General features: G+C 31.6%; 2 protein-coding genes across 2 annotated transcripts; both read left to right on the top strand.

The window, feature by feature from the left end:
- Positions 1-3,651: 3,651 nt before the first annotated feature.
- Positions 3,652-8,834, top strand: LOC123710611 (trichohyalin-like). Its single transcript, XM_045662631.1, has 10 exons — positions 3,652-3,728; positions 3,970-3,997; positions 4,040-4,227; positions 4,434-4,584; positions 4,856-5,039; positions 5,231-5,409; positions 5,683-5,859; positions 6,244-6,456; positions 6,767-6,870; positions 8,765-8,834. Exons 1-10 carry the CDS (start codon positions 3,652-3,654, stop codon positions 8,832-8,834), a joined length of 1,371 nt encoding a protein of 456 aa, XP_045518587.1.
- Positions 8,792-18,308, top strand: LOC123711367. The gene is made up of 11 exons (XM_045663923.1): positions 8,792-9,077; positions 9,299-9,430; positions 10,068-10,409; positions 11,241-11,700; positions 12,148-12,304; positions 13,683-13,729; positions 14,390-14,497; positions 14,954-15,039; positions 15,820-15,915; positions 16,549-16,722; positions 17,190-18,308. The coding sequence occupies exons 1-11, from the start codon at positions 8,976-8,978 to the stop codon at positions 17,433-17,435; spliced, it is 1,950 nt and encodes a 649-aa protein (XP_045519879.1). The 5' UTR covers positions 8,792-8,975; the 3' UTR covers positions 17,436-18,308.
- The last annotated feature ends 798 nt before the right edge of the window (positions 18,309-19,106 follow it).

The raw sequence follows: 19,106 nt of genomic DNA, 5'->3' as shown, positions 1-19,106 counted from the left end.
GTGTTTTTAATTAGGCCAAATTTTTATGTATTAAATTAAATTCCGGAGATTTTCCTGGACGTGTTGAGTTTTCAAGATTCATATGTTTGTAACCGAATACCCCTTAAACGACACAACCGTTATTCAAAGTAAACTTTGTGAAGATAATTGGGGTAAACCTTGCCAAAAAGTACTTAATTAAATGCTGCATCTTATTAATCTAGAATATGAAGTACTCATCGAGCACTGATATTTCTGTTAATGGGACCAACCAGAACATATGTTTGTACGTACGTACTTATTCAGAAACATTTTTTATAACAAATATCACGTTATTACATCAACATCAATTCATTAATAAATAATTACCAGTGTGTACAAAGCTTTACGCCACTCCGGCACTTGTAAGGCACCGGACATATGTGTAATGTGACTAATGTAATTAACTATACTTCCGATTATTTTAATACCATTTTAATAGATGCGGTAACGTATTTTTAGATAGCAAGATAAAGGATTATTTTCAAAGATTCAACTTTTTAAACTTTAAGCGGTTTAAGGCTTTAACAAACTGCTTTGGCCCATTAATAGGTTTGAAGTTCCAACAATCTACAATTCAGGCACTGCTGGTACAATGGCATTTCAAAAGTCACTCTGTAGTGTCCTTCGGAAACTATTTTTGGTTTGGAAGAACCCTAGACTTCCGTCTTAAACACGTGAGTTAACTTCTAACGTAATTATTAAGGCGACATATGCAAGGGTTATTTCTACATATACAAAATATCAAAGCAAGAAATCAAATATAATGTACAAAGGTACAAAAAAGTGTAATGTTTAATGGACTATATAATGTTCCCGTAGTGGTCACTCGTAAATACAATGTGACCCAACTGATTTCAGTGTGCTCTGAAGTAAAATAAAATTTATATTATACGACCATCGCGCGTATAATACTTGATACTGAGATAAACAAATTTAACTCGTAACAATAATGTATTGTCTTGGACGATGGTAAGAACGAAACGTTTAACAAATAAATAGTTGTGGCTTCTATCGTTATGAATTAGAGACTGTACCTTCTATTATTTAAGCTAAAAATATATATGTAACATTTAAAATTTGTTAGAGCAGTACTGGATAAATGGCATAAGTGTTCGACTCTAATCCCTAAGGCTCGATCCCCGGCTGTGAACAAATCAAATTAAAAACATCATGGGAAACTAGCATGCCTTAGAACCTTTTTTAATTAGATTAAGGTTTAGAATGCGGTTCTGCGACTTCAACTGTTACATACTATCACTTATTTGCACTTAACAATATAGTAATTGCTGCGGATGGTCTTGTCAGTTTAAGTCTTCCAGGCGACGCGAGTAAAACAAGGGCAAAATACAGAAAATAAACTTATTGCATGCATGTTCTTTTCTGAAGATAGTTAAGAGTCGCCGCAAAATTTACCCCCCCCCCCCCCCCCCCACCTGTCTTGCGCTAGCGTCAGCGTCTGGTTCCACACTGCCAATAAAATTTATTTATAGTTGACCATACATTATTTTTCAATTAATTTAATTACTATAATCTGTGTAGTAGCAAGCAGTAGGAGTATAAAATAGTAGAAGTGCTAAGGAGGTTTTTAAAGAGTTCTATAGCAAGACTTGTCAAAAAGATACCGATGAGAAGCAAATTGGAATTTATACGTGTTCTATAGATTTCATGTATTTATTAAATAATTGGGAAACAAGGAGGTTTATAATATTAGAGTCTTACTCTATGTTCCCTATCTTATTGTATTATCTTACTGTATGGAGTAGATACCTGGACTATCTTGGCTCGAGAAAGGCAAAGGATTGATGCCTTTGAGATGTGGTGCTGGAGCCGAATGTTAATGGACTGCGAAGCGCACCAATACATCGATCCTGACCCAACTCCGCATACGGACCCGCCCGTCTACCATATGTCGAATTATATTTCGGTCATGCAATGCGTAGAGGCGATGAGAACATGGAGGAACTGGTCGTTCACTAATCAGATAGACCGATCAACTGAGAGACTTATCGTCCTCAAAACTATACACTGTATTAGAAAGACAAAAACGGGTGAAAACAGGTTGTCCGCTCCAGATGTTTCCTGGATGACCACGACACTCAGAGCTTCCAACTAAAGAGAGAGACTCCATCTTGCACCCATAGAATTGTTTTAAAATTTCTGATAACGTTTAAAAACTTATTTTTTTATTATCAACTAGGAAAATCCCAAACATGAGTCACTCCGATCCCCTATAAAATATATTCATTTATTGACAGCTAAATAAATTAAGTAAATATATGAAGCACAGTGTGACATAATTCACGGTTAACGTAAATAATGTCCATTCTACGGTTTTAAACGAAAAACACGAATTTTGTAATTAAAGTACAATCACAGTATTAACAATTTTAAAGTGCACTTTAAAATTCATATGAATCTTGTTACGTTGTGGCTTGATTTATGCGAAATATGTGCAGTGAAAACTGAAGTATATAGCCGTAGTGACAGAAGCAGTTTTGCGTCATTTTTACATATAATATTTTTAACAGATAGCAATGCTTTCGAAACCTTAAAATAACGAATACGAGTATTACTCGTAAACCGAACCGATTTTTTCTATATTAATAACGTAAACTACTGTAAGAACTGAAAGCATTTCTTAATTATTATGTTTTTTTTAAAATAAATAGATAGAAGCTATATATTACTTTACAGTAAAAGGAACGAAAGTACCACCACACCCTTTCTAATGTAATTCAAGTAATTGAGACATAAATCTGTCTGCCCTAAAGGGGTCAACAAACTTAGGTGAATTACGAGTGGTTGCACTTATGGCCTCGCATGCCTCACCATACTAAGAAATTATGCCAAACAAAATCAGTTATCGCACAAAAAAATAAAAGATTTCTCTTTGATATTATTATATTTTATTTACTTAGAAAAAAACACCGTTTTGCAAACACTGATGCCTTACTTAAATATTATAATTCTGACTCAAACCTTCTATCGTTACGGGTTTTACTACTCTGATATTGTTGCTTAGTAACTTACACTTTTAAACGTTGGATCAATACTTTATAAGCTGCAGTTGTGTAATCATGGTCAGTTTAAACAAATTAAAAGCCCATCAAAATAATGTCTATCTTGGCCATCCACATCAATTTTGGAGGGTAAGTATATATAAAGCTTGTCGTTATGATTGTATACCACTCTTCAGGGCAGCCGAGCCAAGACAAGCCTTTAACAACTCGCGCGTTTATTCACTTTGCGAAATTGTCTGCTACTGTAACTTTATTAAGAACAGTGTTGGCCTAGTGGCTTCAGCGTACGACGCTCATCCCTGAGGTCGTAGATTCGATCCCCGGCTGTGCACCAATGGATTTTCCTTCGATGTGCGCATTTAACATTAGTTCGAACGGTGAAGGAAAACATCGTGAGGAAAGCGATTTGCCTTAGACCCAAAAAGTCAACGGCGTGCGTCAGGCACAGAAGGCTGATCACCTACTTGCCTATTCAATTTAAAAAATGAACATGAAACAGATACAGAGATCTGAGGCCCAGACCTGAAAAGGTTGTAGCGCTATTGATTTTTTTTAACTTTATTATTGACAAAGTATTTGCAAACAATTACAGCTGCGTCATCGTAGTGACATGGAGACCCTGATAAACGTAGCTGACCTAAAGACGGGTTTGGACAAAGTTTCTTATGATGCTCTGCACTTACAAAAGTAAGATGTTTTTAAATAAATACAACCAGTATTAAAGATTATCATTAGTATATGCCAAAGGTGATATATGCAGTTTGAGTGCGGAATAGCACAAGGCCGAAATAAGATTAAAGACAATAATAATATCGCAGTTATTGCCTTAAAAAAAAAACAATTTGTTTTTTCCAAAAACGTTTTATTACTTACCTAAAGCTCAACTTGCAACATGAGCCTCATACAAAATAATTTGTTTATATTTTAGGGCTATCATAAATAGGACAAGTGAAAAGGTTAGTAAACTTTTGAATCAAGAAGAAACAAGACTTTGACAGAGAAGGGAGAAGCTTCGATGTCTTCTTGGTGAAGAAGAAAGGCAATTAGCTTCAGAACTCTTAAGAAGAAAACAATTAGAAGAGTGTAAATACTGTGTTGCTCGAAAGAGTAAACTAGAGCAATATGAAGAAGAATTGGAACATGAGAAAATAATGGAGTGTCAAAAAGCGATGGAAAGAGAAAAAATGTGAGTATAAATTAATTAGAACATAAAATTGACTGCCCCAGTGAAAGTTTACCTGACGTCATTATGAAAAAAGTATTTATTTCAAAAGAAGTGTCTTATTCTTATGATCTATGATCATTAATTCATTATGTATAGACTATTCTTATATTATTCCTAGAAAATCTGACGATACTGAATTATTAACTATCATTCCTTATTAGTTACAGGGCAAAAGGCATGCAATGCAGAAGAGAAGATGAAAGACAGCTGCGAAAAATGCTCAAGATGCAAATGCAAGAGAAGGAATATATAGCATCAATGAATTCAGAAATCGATGAAATGTGGCATCGAGTATTATTGGATGATGTTAAACAAAAGGTAATTTAAATGACTGAAAGATGGCAAGAGGTAAAAAAATAGTGTTTTAGATTTTCTTGGAGCAGGCAAAAATAACTTTTATTTTTATTACGTACTATTAATGTTGTGTATATACGACACAGACATTAATAGTACGTAATTGGAGTTTGTAGTTTAATGGAACTACATAGAGCTATATTGTTGTTAATAACACAATATCATAATCAATTTTATTTTACTGAGAACCACGCCCTCAAAGACTTTAATAGTACAACATTTTCTTTACTTCTAGGAAGAGAGAGAAAGATTGAAAGCTGAACATCTTAAGCGTGAAATGCAAGATCGAAGGCAAGCCTACGATGAACAAATTGCCAGCGCCAATAGAAAGGCAAGATATGCTCTTAAAATGCAGAGAGAAGAAGAGAATAGAATAACAGAGAAAATAAAAAAGAGGATGGAAGATGAATATTGTGATAGTAAGCTTTAACTTTTGTCATTCTTGCCTTAAAGTATATTTTGTTATGACACATACACAGACCCAATATAGTGATGACATGACTGTTTTTGTTTCTAACATAACTCCATGAGTACTAGGTAGCCCGCTTTTATTAATTGAATAATTTAGACCACCACTTAATTATTTTTAATATTCTTTACAATATTATAGCAATCAAAAAGAAAAAAGAACAACAAAGTAAAAATAGAATGAACTACATAGAGGGCCATGAACAGAAGATGTCAGAACTCAGGAACAGAACATTAGAAGAGAGATCAATTGATCAAAGAACAATTGAAGTGGCTTTAAAAGAATTGTGTAAGGAGAGGCACAAGAAAATGGCTGAAATCGTAAGATTGATCTCATTTCTTTTATTAGGTGAAAACATCCTTAGCAGCTTGCACTCCAGGTTCGAGGAGTATGAACATCTTCTTACACATAGGAAGAGTCCTTATTTGGGTGATGAACATTATATTTGCATCCAGTGTATATATAAATTATATTATTATTTATTGGTTTCTATTTTTACAGTGATTTGGTTTTGCTCATGGCATCATTTGCGATGGCAACGAATCCATTTATTTATTATATGTATAAGGAAGACCTATTACTTATTTTTTCAGCAATCATTTCATAGAGAACAACAATTATGTATTGAAAATATGGAAAAGGAAAGAAAATTTATTAAAAATTTAGAATTCGAATGTGATAATATGGTAGGCGAATGGAAAACAGAGAGCGAAAGGGACAACGATACAAAAATACAAATGTTCGAAAAGGAGAAACGAAGTAAAAAAGAGGTATATTAAAAGTAATTTTTTTACCAAGCTATCAGATAAAATCTAGACCGACCATTCATTCAACATTATCATTCAATACTTTAAGTTCATTTATAATGTGTATGTAAGAATAAAATACAATACGTTTTTAGAGTTCGTACTACTTTAAAACTTATGTAGGAAATAATAATTAACTTAACAAGTATAACAGTATAAATTACTTTTAGAAAATATCGGCGACACCTATATTGGTATAATATCTAGCAATGATAATTACTTACTATGTGTATGTATGTAAGGGGTATATCTATGGTCTGTTTTTAATTTCATTTTTAAAACACATGTTCATTGGTAGTTTTTTATCTAAGGTTTGGTCTAATTAAGGCTTAACCATTTTGATTACAGAAAAGTGCCAGTGAGTACAGAAAATACTTAAAAGAAAAGAAAATAGAACTCGAAAATAAAAGAAAAGAAAGAAGAAACACTAAAGAAGACGTAAACAAAGCTGCCTTGAGAGAGGTTGAGTTAAAGTTGATGAGGGCTAAAGAAGAATTACGGGAACAAGAGGAGTATAAGAGAAGCTTAGAAAATCAAATACAAAATAACCAGAGAGCAATGGTATGGAATGTGTCTGCTTGCAATTTTGTTCACTTTTTTCTACCATAATAATAGGTAGCGAACATGTTTATGTATTTATTAAAGTATACTGCATCATATATCATTTTCTATAGCATAACTTCGATCTAATGTTTGTGCAATACAGTTTAAACTAGTTAAAACTACCGTATAAGCGCTATCCTGGAATTATTTTAAACGAAAATATGTTCATGCCAAATTATTTATTTCTCGTGTATATATGCCACTTACAATTTTAAATACATAGATACATTAAAATAGTATAAGAAAAACTATGATTAACTTTTCGCAGGAGACCGAATCATTAAATATGGAGATGAAACAAAAACCTTTTACACGTCCAGCGATTATGTTTAAAGATGCGATGAAAGACAAAATAAATAAGGCAAGAACAAGGTATATGGGCTACAATTTAATGTAATTTATATTCCATATATGTTCAATTAATTCTAAATAAAATACTGTCAAATTTGAATTTTCACAATATGTGACGATGAAAAGATGTGCGCCTAAATTGAAGACAAGAAAATCTGCCAAGTGGTCTATCCGCCGCTTCACCCTCCGTGAAGCTGTAGCACATTTTTGTCTGTCTGTCTATTTTGCTGAATATTTTTTTACACTACACATTGTTTTTATAGGTATGAGATTTATACATTATGAGTGTGCCTTCTTGGAACAATTATTATTGTGTTGTATTTGGCAGCCTAATGATATTTTTTATATGTTGCCTATGGGCCCTGTAATATAATTGAATAGAATAATATAGAGAAGTTACCAACTTTATTATGTTGCAGTACAAATCCGGTACATCCATTTAGAAGATTATATTTACAAGCAAATGAGAGCCGCTCTTCAATTTCTCTACCTTATATATTTAAATAAAAGATTATGTAAACATCAATTGTATTTTGTTAATACATGAATATATATATACCTACTTTTATACAGCAATCTCTACCGAAATTTGCAAATAAAAACATTCTATTCCATTTCCCTGCAAAATATCTATGAATTCTACGAACGTACAATAATCGTTAAGATTCAATTATTACAGTCGAGTTACATTGGCTGTTAGTATTTTCCTGAAACATATAATTTCGAGGTCCGCTTCATGTTTTAAAATAAGAGTCAATTAATAATGTTTAATAGTATTGCAGTTCGAGTGAATTATTTGTTAATAAACGCCAATTTTATACCTGCATGAAATGCAGATGTATGTCGATTTTATTTTTTATTAAACCTATGACATGTACATACATAATTTGGATATTTCTTTAAGATAATAAAGGTACTTACTCTAGTATAATATTTTCAAGAAAGATTTTCATACTTTAAACTCCAATAGCAATGGCGCCATACCCAGCACATCACCACGCATGCGCTAAAGGCAGCGGTGCCACAGATAAGAAGGGAAATTAATAAAATCAAATCCATCAAAATTTGTTTCATCGTATTGGTAACTTCATCTGTCATAATTCACGTTCGTTATGAACGTCCATATTTTGAAAAATTATATGCTAATATCACGACTCTTATTAATTCATAGAAAACAATATTTTCAAGTTCACTAAATTGCATAGATATTTAGTTATTTAAAAGAATGCGCTAATTACGTGATCGTGAAATCAGTTAGTTATGTTTATAATATCCGGTATATTTAATTAACTTTCTTTGATGATTAAAGATATAATTTTTAGTTTTTCTAACGAAAGCATCATCGTACTGCAGGTAGGACTCTACGATCAGACGTTCAGTCTACTTTGTTAACCAACCGAAATAAAATATATGTATATCTATTGTTCGTATTGTTGTATTGCTTCGTCAGGAGTGGAAGAGAACACACATCCGCTATGCCATAACTACTCCTATAAGGGCTGCATTACAATGCCTTTTCTATTTGACTTTAGCCTTCTTAATTAAATGTATTTTATAAATTAATTCAATGACTTTATATACGTTCGTTAGTCAAAGAGTTTGTAATCTCTTAACTTGTGGTGTGTCACCTTCGTAATATATTGCAAACCATAGAATAAAATACTCTTACTAGTTGCAGACTTAAGACGTAAGACATACGTACGCTTTTTATATAATATTCCACAAAGCGGCTAGATAATATTATTATTATACGCCAATACGAAAATTAATCTAAGTAGAATTGATAAATTCTGCTTATTCTAAATGGATTAAATCTATAAACATTAAAGTTATTCGTAGGTTACAACAATTTATACAACTGAAAATGTAGGTAGTTACATGTAATTAGTAAACACGAGTTGAACTTTGATGACAGGCATAATTTTGAAGCGAGTAGCGAGACTACACACTACACAGAGCACCGAGTACCGGAAGCTAGGAAGTAGTTGAAAATTAGAATTTAGAATGAAAGTGCGAAACTAAGATGAACAACTTATATTAAATAGTGCCTATAAAAGACAAAACATATTTATTTAACATTAGTTACGGTTGCTTTCTAACACGTTTTAATTGTTTCGTTAAGAAATATGGAGAACGACAGTCATAAAATTACAGACGAATTACAGAAATGTAGTTATCGGGATTTACAACTACTATCGAAACATTATGGCTTACCTTCTAATTACAAAGTAAGGATTTACCCTATTCAAATTAAATGTAGACTAATTACGACTTATCTTGTCCCTTGCCCAATTTAAGCTTGATTCCATTTAAAAAAGTGTATATAAAGACTGATAAATGCTCAACAATTGTATTCTTGCTTTGTTCAAAATTCTGCTTTCTTTGACTTGTTATTTAGACATTTGAAATGTATACTTCATGTCTTAGGTAATTAAAACTTTATTTTTAGAAATTGTATCTTATACAATTGATAATTGCAAGAAAAATGGGTTTAGAGGAGTCAGTAACAACTATCATTGAAAAAGTCAGAAAGGAACGTCAAAGAATGAAACACTCTAAAAATAGAACTCGGAAATCACAGGTATGTTTTTATCATATCTCCCTATTTTTATAGAATCTGAGAAAAGCTTATCTGATATTAAATGAGAGAAATCTGTGGTAAATGTTATATTCAGGTGATGTTTGGTTACAGGACATTGGGGTAAATGTCCTGTATGTCAAAAATCTGTTCTGAATTACTTCTGTTCACTGCCAGGAAGCAAGTGGAAAAGTCACCAAATTTTGGTATTAAAGTATTTTAAGATATACTTAATTCCTGGCATAGCGACTCATGCATTATCATTGATAAAATCAATAATAGTTAAATATGAAATTTATTTTTGTAACAATACTTGGCAGAGGATTTACGAATTGAAAATAAATTAATAAATTTTTTGTGATATTTGCTAGGCCACTTCAAATGTAATTTTAAGTTGATTATGTATTTTTGTTGTGTTACAATACAGCAACATAGCAATGAATATGTCTATATAAGATGCCCTCTTTCTAAGTAACACATTATTAAAATAGGAAAATAACTTTATTTGTAAAATATAGATTACTGTTTTTTCTTAAATATATGTTGAATAGTTTACATTGTAGGAACATATTTTATTTACAATAGATTTGTAGATGCTTCAAATGAGAATTCAAACTAACATTTATTTTGGTATTTTTAGATGAAAACTAAAAAGTTACAAACATTTTCTCCACCAATAACTGCAACTCCAAAACTTAAATTGGCCAGGAATGTGATAGAAAATCATATTTCAAAATATAATACTCGTCAGAGCCTCCTTGCAAGATTAATGAATGCTGATACCCCAAAAAACATAGATGCCCATAAGACTTTGAAGCAATATGAAAATCTGAGTGTGAGAAATTTCCAAAGGAAAACAAATCAATTGGTTGGTGAACAAATTCACAAGGTTAAGCTAACTTCACAATGTATCATGAAACGTCAAGTGAATTCAGATATTATTATGAGGAAGGATAATGTGAAAGTGATGTATAATACCAGTGTAAGTATTGATATTTCTACAATTACAGCTGCATACCATACATTATGTTGTAACTGTTTGTTTTGTAAACATATCTTTTTGTTACTCAATTTCCATTTTTAGTTAAAGTTATCCTTCACAGTAAAGTTTTAATAAGTGATTTTAGTTCATATAGAATTAATAAAAACTGATTTTAATATGGCCAATAGAATAAATAATTTATAAGAAAATATTTCGAATTGAATTCTTTTAAGTATCTACAGGCATAAGTCCTACTTAATTTAATTTTGTTCATACATATTATTGTTCATTTACTTATTTAATTTGTATTTTTTCTTTAGGTTTTAATCATAGGTAGGTATGTTATAGTTTTCTTTTAAATTATTTATGCACTTCTTGTAATTTACCCTCTGTACCTTTATTTTAGTTGTTCCAAATTAGGGGTGTCTGGAAGAAATGGCTTGTTACCGATAAGGCCGCCAGTTGCCTAATAACTTGTATAACCTGCTTTTTTATATGTATATTTTTGTATAAGGTAGCGAAGTGTAAATGAATAAATATATCATATCACAAAACGGTCAAATTTTACTGACCAAAACTTTATATATGGATGAATACTTTAACATAATACGTTTAAAATTAAAATGGTGGCTAACGCATCGTTCGAATTTGATCGCCTTTGTGGATTTAAATTCTAGGTGTAGTTTTTGCCTTAATTCAAGCATGTTATTTCTGGGCTATATATACTAAGAAAACGTTACGTAAATTCCCCGTGCCTTATATATAGTGATACATTTATTAGCACACTAATAAATAAAACATATAGTAACTACTTTTATTAATGTGTTCAAGGCTACTCAAACTATTGCACCTCTACCGGCGAAACGACAGAGAATCCTGAGTGGTATATATCCAATAAATCCCAATCCCATAGTAAGGCTTCAAAAAGGTGATCTGACACTTCGCAGAAATGATGGAACGGTCTCCAAAGTTAACGCCTTTATCCAGGAGAAACCTCCACCGACCAGTGAAATAATAAGGGATGTCTTACAAGACTTAGAGAGAAACAACTCGGAAAATAATTTAATACATAGAAATATGTCCATTGATTCGGCATATTGTGAAGCGAACACGTCAATCGAAACAAACGATGGAATAGAAATTCTGTATTATGAAAAACGCGTTGAACAAACGAAGTATGAAACGTATAAAGAGGACCGTTTGCCGAAAATTGCGGACGTGTTCAGCAAATTCAATAATCGGGATTATGGGCAACAATTATTTGTCCAAGTTAGCGCCGAGTCTGAAGAGGGTATGTTTTCATTTAAAATATTTATTCTGTAATTTTTGTAACTAAATTCATATAACAATTTAACTTAATTAAAAATTTGTTATATATTTAATAAAATATTTTGAATAAGGCTTTCGAGAACTAGATTATAGATAAAAATTGTTTACTTCTTACGCTAGATTTAATCTTTGGCGTATAAATTAATTCAACAAATAGTTTTAAGATTCTTAAATATAATTCTATAGTAACAAACTATATAATTTAACTAGTAGACGGTAAAAATAACTAGTATAGCTATATTTTACTACTTTAGAAATGTATGTACAAATTACTATGTTTAACAATTATCTAAAATAAAAACTTTATTAATGACAGAGATATAGTTGTGAAAAAATTATCTATTGCTAGTTTCCACACAGTACTGTGGGACTCATCTCACTTTTATATATAAATGTTCTTTCGTTTCAGGTTCATATTCCACATACATGCCTCAAACCATCGTTCAGACAATCCAATTGGAGACAATATATAACTTCAAGTCACTGTTTACAAATTCTTCACTCTTACAAATAAGTACGAAGAGTAAAACCACATGCACAAACAGCACAGTGACTATTATGTCCACGTAAGTTGTATACCACGACTTTAATTTGCAAATTCGTCTTTAATGCTTTATGTTACGGTGTATTTTACAATGTAAATACGGAGGTAAGATTCAGACGCGAGACTTGTCTCCCGTACGTCAAGAATGTTTTACATTTTAACCTTTTCAGTCCTCATGGTCACGTGACCACTAATTTTTACCTACCAATGCAAATTTAAAGTAAACGAAGTATCGAACAACTTATTCACATTAATTGTAATTGCGACTTTATCTCATTCTTTCAAGTCTATTTTAAATTGCACAAAAGAGGGTAATCCTTCCAGAGCCTTCTACCAGGAGGCCTTAGCAAGATTCATTATTTTATAAAATTTGTCCGTCGTTTCGTCTTTGCCGCGTCTAAAGTTCTTGCTTTAGCGGTCTAAACATTTAATAATTTTAACAAGAGATTAATGAGTCTTGCTTCGATGGCTTTAAAAAAACCCATTTACCAAGATCGCTATTAGCGAGATTGTTTCATTATTATTTTAAATTTGTGAATGTTATCGTGTCTTTCATACAAATGATACAGAAGAATTTTATGTTAGCTTTAAATGCTTTGTTAAACTTATGATAGAGCTGGTACTATATTATTAATTAGTAACTTCGCATGAGTTCTTCATACCTGGTAGGTACTCAACTAGTGGTGGACGTTGAAATGAACAGTTTTTTTATAAACTGGGTTTTGACGTAAACGAAACGGAAAGACACGTTTTTTTTAAACTAGTTTACTGTCAACAGAAAACGGTTTCGTTTCGTTGACGTTAAAAACGCAAACAGCACCAACTCAAACAATCCCAGGCATAATGCTTCATACACTATGGCTGAGATCCAGAGACAAGCCTGCAAACTCGATTTGTCATCTGTCAAAAAGTTATGAAACATGGCAGATATCAAATCTGTCTTTGAATGATGGTATTTGGCCATTGGCTTACTAATGCATCAGCACACTAAATGCCTACATAAAATTTTGTTTTAAAATAATGTTTGTTATCGTATATTTACTGACTAGATGCACTCATTCCTTAAAAAATATTTACAGTACATTTACCAACCCAGGCATTGACATCTTACTGTTTTCCAAAACCTATTAGTAATAGTTACGAATCATAGATTTACCTATAAAAAATATGAATAGCTCTTTTTATAAGAACAATACGATTCGTAGCGATTACTCATGGGTTGACATTAAAACCCGGCCAAACTTGGTGTATTTTTGTCTGTCTTTCAAATTTTTGCTGTGAATGAATGTTCTTCACGTTGGAAATCTTATATTCTAAAACTTAAGACCACTTAATGCTAGATTGGCGCATTTTGTAATGGCTTTGTTCACTGCTATTTGTATATAACGCATGGCTTTCAGGAAGGTGTACCCAACATCCACAGTTATATCGCACAATGCTTATCCTAGTGAGTGTCTATGGTTTTTTCATCTATTCTTTTAATTTCTTTGCACGTGACGTCATAACGCTAGATAAATGGAATTTATGTTTAAAAATGTAGCGTAAAATGAGTTTTCTTTCGAAGATTTTATGGCCTAATGTAAAAAAGTAATAATGAGTCAAAAACGAACAGTACCAGTTGCAAAGCATTTTTTTTTAAAATCTGTATTGAAAAAGTTGCCAGTTTAAAAATAATAATAAAAACAAATCACAGAAACGATAACTATTAGATATTGTTTTGTTTACATTTTTTATTTTAAATTCCATTTTAAATAGTATATAGTAAGGAACTAGATATCTATCTTACTCTTACCACGTCTGGAAAGAGGTAACACTGACTTATATGTTTCTTTGGAATAATTAAAAAAAATATTTATATTTATTCTATAGTTTATTAAAAGCTAAAACCACCTGACCGAATTTTCGACCTTTTTTACCGATCATATAAACATAATATACTACTAACTAATAACTGATCCAAAAAAATGACCTAGAAAATTCAGCCTCCTCACAGCGCTTTGTCAATGTATCATTAATCATTTGTCATTGAAAAATAACCCTTAAGTAAATAAAGCTCAAACTAATCCTGGCATGAGAGCTATATACTAATATATACGTTTGAATATAGGGTACGATGTAAATTACGCAAACGGAAGGGATCATGTCGATATGTTACTTTGCAAGGAACCAATGCAGCAGCCGGATAATTCAGATTATTTAAATAATAATATCGCAGGTAAAATATTTATTTAACAGAACAGGAGGCAAACGATTTTTTTTATAGGATTTTTCGAACTGAAACGAGAAAGTCTAGAGCTGGCCTTTCGCGTGATTGAAATCGTTTCGTCTTCAATCTTATATTTTCGCCTCCCACGACCAAGAGCACTAATGCAAGTCAAATCAGGAAATAAGTAAAAGTCGCACCAATTCTTAAAAGACCGGTAACGCACTTGCGAGCCTTCTGGCAATGTGGGCGGCAGTGTCACTTAACATCAGATGAGCCTGCCGATTGCCCCCTGTTATGGACAATTAATTTTAAGCATTATTGTTGTTGTTGTTGTTTTTTTTAGTTATTTTAACAAGTTATCGTGCGTATAATGGTACTTTCAGGGTTAGGAACTCACCGCGTGAAGGCTTTATGTAGTTTATTTTATTTATTATCACATGTTTATATTTTTATCTATGCTTTCAGAATCCACTTCGTTTGACAGAAATGGTGGAAATGTTACCATACCAGAAATGGTTGAAGACGCTTTAGAAGTTATAAGTCAGGATGAGGTAAAGTATTTTATAAGAATTCATTGGTGCTACTAACTTTTATGTATGGGCCTCAGAAGTTTGTAAGTGACGTAGGTGATCAGATTCGCGATGTTCTTCACCGTACGATTTAAATCGTGTTTAAATATTATCTACTTATAATATAATATAAGTAGCAATTTGACCCAGATTTTGTCACTCAGGATAATGTAAGGTTTCATTATAGGTAGAATTTTTGCACTCTATAAAGTGAAATATGTTTTCTTAGGAATCGAATCTAAGATGGGCATTAGGATTTTATTCAGTATGAATCTAATTTCTTTTATCATATTCATCGATTAGTATGAAAAAATAATTTGTATTACATAATTTTTTACTTTTAATAAACTTAATGGGTTGAACAGTGGCCAAGTGGCTTCAGCGTGCGACTCTCATCCCTGAGGTCGTAGGTTCGATCCCTGGCTGTGCACCAATGGACTTCCTTTTTATGTGCGTATTTAACATTAGCTCAAAAGGTGAAGGAAAAAATCGTGAGGAAACCGGCTTGCCTTAACCCATAAAGTCGACGGCGTGCGTCAGGCACAGAACCAGATCACCTACTTGCCTATTCGATTAACAAATGATCATGAAACAGATACAGAAATCTGAGGCCCAGACCTAAAAATATTTATGAATAATATAATAAATAATAATTATGAATGGTATGGCTTTAATAATGAAATCTTTTCTTACGACGTATTGTATTGACTTATTAACAACTTATTTTGTGTCTCTATTGATAAGGAAATTCAATTATTTCAGGAATACATGAAGTGTGTAGACATCGATACAAAAATTAACTGTGTGTTGTGCAACTGGTGCGGACCAGGTATTGTCGTGGACTATCATATACAAAAGGTATATATTTTTCTTAAACAAATATAAGAAAATGATTCACCTCGTAGTTCGACCTCGATCAGCAGTTCCACGATTTTTTCTTTACATCGTAAAACGAAAGAAATACAAAATTTAATTTAAACAAAAAATGTTTAAAAATATATATTTTTTCCTTACCGTGTTAGTCGTTTCACGAATTGGTACTTAAAATTAATTTTGAAAGTAAATGTTTTTTTTTTATATAAACGAAAATGTTTATTCTTAGTAAGTGTTCATCGTAGGCCGTCTTGAGGTCGGTTTTTCTCTGCTTCATCTGCAACTAAACGACGCTGTCAGCTTCCAATGTCATATGTGACAGAGCTTATAAATTACCTTGAATAATAATTTCTATTCTTATATACTACTATCCGCATCACTTAGGTGGCTATAAGTCCAGTTCCACGGTCCGCTTCTCAAGACATTTTCTTTTGAGATACGCCAAAATCGTCGTTGTAGATCTAGCAAACTATTATTACCGGGTTTGAGCCGATGTGACATAATGACAGCCGACAATAATGCCATTGATCTGACATTAGAAATTAAAAATGTTTTTACTATTCCGAATGTTAAAATATTATTGTTAGCCGGTATTAAATAATAAAAAAAATGTTACAGATACACGAAAATGAAATTATGAAGCAATTAACGAATGATTGGAACATTACATTCACATTGGGAGCGTTGGTACAGGAACCTCTTTGGTGCAGCCGTGTTTTGGAATATGAATCCATTTTCTATGTTCTGAGTGCGAAATACGAAGAGCCAGACGTGTTCATGGCTACTCTGACGGTGAGGTTGCTTTCTTTTAGCGAGTACTATCAACAAAAAAAATATGGGCATTCAAATCGATGGTCCATACTGGAAAAATTATCGTCGATACCTGAGTAGTATCGATACTTTCAAATTTTTCGGAACCCTACATTAATTGAAACGTGAAGTGATTGACGTTTGACATCAATTTTTTTGTCATATATGTTTTGTAATTGCTTGTTATTTACCAATTTGTATGAAAAGTGAAAAAAAATGTATCTCATGAACCGTAAGTTTGCGCAACCTAAAACTTTGCTAAATGTTTTCTTTTAGTGAGTACTATCTACAAAAAAAAATTGGGCATTTAAATCGATGGTCCATATTGGAAAGTTTAGCCCTAAATATTCTCGAATCCACTTGAACACACAAGAACATCATCAAAATCGGTCTAGTATATATAACGATTTTGAATCATCTATATTGACAGTTGAACATTTTTCTTGCAGTCGCATTCCACGGATTTTACATTCAAAACCGGTTCAATTACGGTTTTCAATAAAACAACAGGTGAACCGTTCACGTGGGAGGGGGAGATAAAATGCTTATCTCCGGATTGGCCATATACAAAAAATATAAGCGGACTGAAAATAAATCTATCAAAACTGGACTTGATGCCTCAAATATACCCCATTGCCGGTCAACCGGGGTTAAATGATGTACATATTATATTGTTCGCTAGGTTATATAACTAAAACGGTAATTTAAATGCGTTCAATTGTCGCTAATCACTGTATTTAGTATGGAAGAATATTTAATATATAAACTTTTGAATTAATATAATTTAAAAGTTCGTAGTTAATATCGTTGAAATTAGGTAAGTATTTAATTTTAAGTACAAAATTCTTATGATGCAATATCAGAAAGTAAACTTAAAGAAGAACTGTTATTGTTAAATTGTTTTGTTTTTAATTAAAAAATCGTCGTGAGTTAATTGTATGGTTTGATAATAATGCTCTTCAAACAATTTTTTTTACTTGCTCTTAATTTTTTTTAATAACTACCACCCATATATGTCCCATGAACCCAATATTATCTGAATAATTCTCTCGTATATAATACTTTGAATTCTCGTAAATAGATCCCTTATTCCGAGTGTACCGTTTTAAAGTACTAGTCGTCTCTTTTCCTTACAGTGTAAAAGCAATTTACAGAAAGAGAGGAAAGAGTGCTATTAGTATGCTATTTTAATACTTTCTGTCAGCTTATCATTGACACTCGGAAAAAATTAAAGTTATTTTTATAAAACTCATTAGACGCTTAAATTACAAAAATGCTTGCCACAAGCGTTATTTATTTAACAATACGTGTAAACAAAAATATCTATCACATATTCTTTGACGTTTATAAACTGATGGAAGACGGAAGACTGTAACTTTTAAAACAGTTTTTTTTTTAATTTAAGTAGCTTCCACTTAAAGATCTCATATTTAAACTTTTATGTTCCTATTAATAATAAGATTCCTATAAGTGTCATAGACAAACAATGTTTATCTGTGTTATTACAAGTACCAGTACGAATTAAGGTCTATGGTAATAGAGTATAAATTTAACTTATGGGAAGTAGAGGCTCATAACAAAAAAGTATTTAAAATGAATGATTCTAAAATTTGAATATTTATAAATGGTCACGAGACTAGTATTTTCTTTAAAACGTGATCAGAATTTATACACGTTTATACATATATAATTTTTTTGTACAATTTTGTATAAAATAATCTCGTGACAATTTGATAAAAATCATACATGAGTTCTTTCACCTATTAGTATGGGATCGTCAGTATTTACTACTACTATCTGACATTTGTTGGAACTCTTTAATAGACTTTAATCATGTTGATTTTTTTACTATGAGCGTTTACCTTGTGGGTTAAAATTTTATAACTTAAAAGAGCATCCTGGGTATGTGTAGCATTGTATACGAGATAAGTCGTAAATATGTACGAAAATTCAGCTATTATGTTTTCTATAGAAAACAAGTTTACACATCTACGACTTCCTTGGGCTGTAAATTTTTCATTTCGGTAAACGGCCATCGATATTTGTTGATTTTTTATATTATTTAATGTATTGTAGCAATTCTGTTGTTTATAACTTGTATTTAAGATTATTTTTTATCGGTGATGAGCTGTATTATCATTCTTGAGCCATCAAATAAACAATTCGGTTTGGAATATATATTAAAATGACATATGTAAAGGAAATTTAAGGTGATTACTGGCGTGATGTTCGCTAATATGGTGTCAAAATCGAATATTTTCTATTTTCCTTTTTGCTTCTACAAAATCAACAGAATTGGCTCGAAATTATATATATATATTTGATTAAATACTGTTTTTATACTTGTTTGATAGAAACTAAAATTA

Source organism: Pieris brassicae, chromosome 6, assembly GCF_905147105.1.
Source record: "Pieris brassicae chromosome 6, ilPieBrab1.1, whole genome shotgun sequence".
In the NCBI taxonomy this organism is placed as follows: Eukaryota; Metazoa; Arthropoda; class Insecta; order Lepidoptera; family Pieridae; genus Pieris; species Pieris brassicae.
The sequence above is the reverse complement of the archived record's forward strand: the minus strand, read 5'-3'. Positions and strand labels throughout refer to the sequence as shown.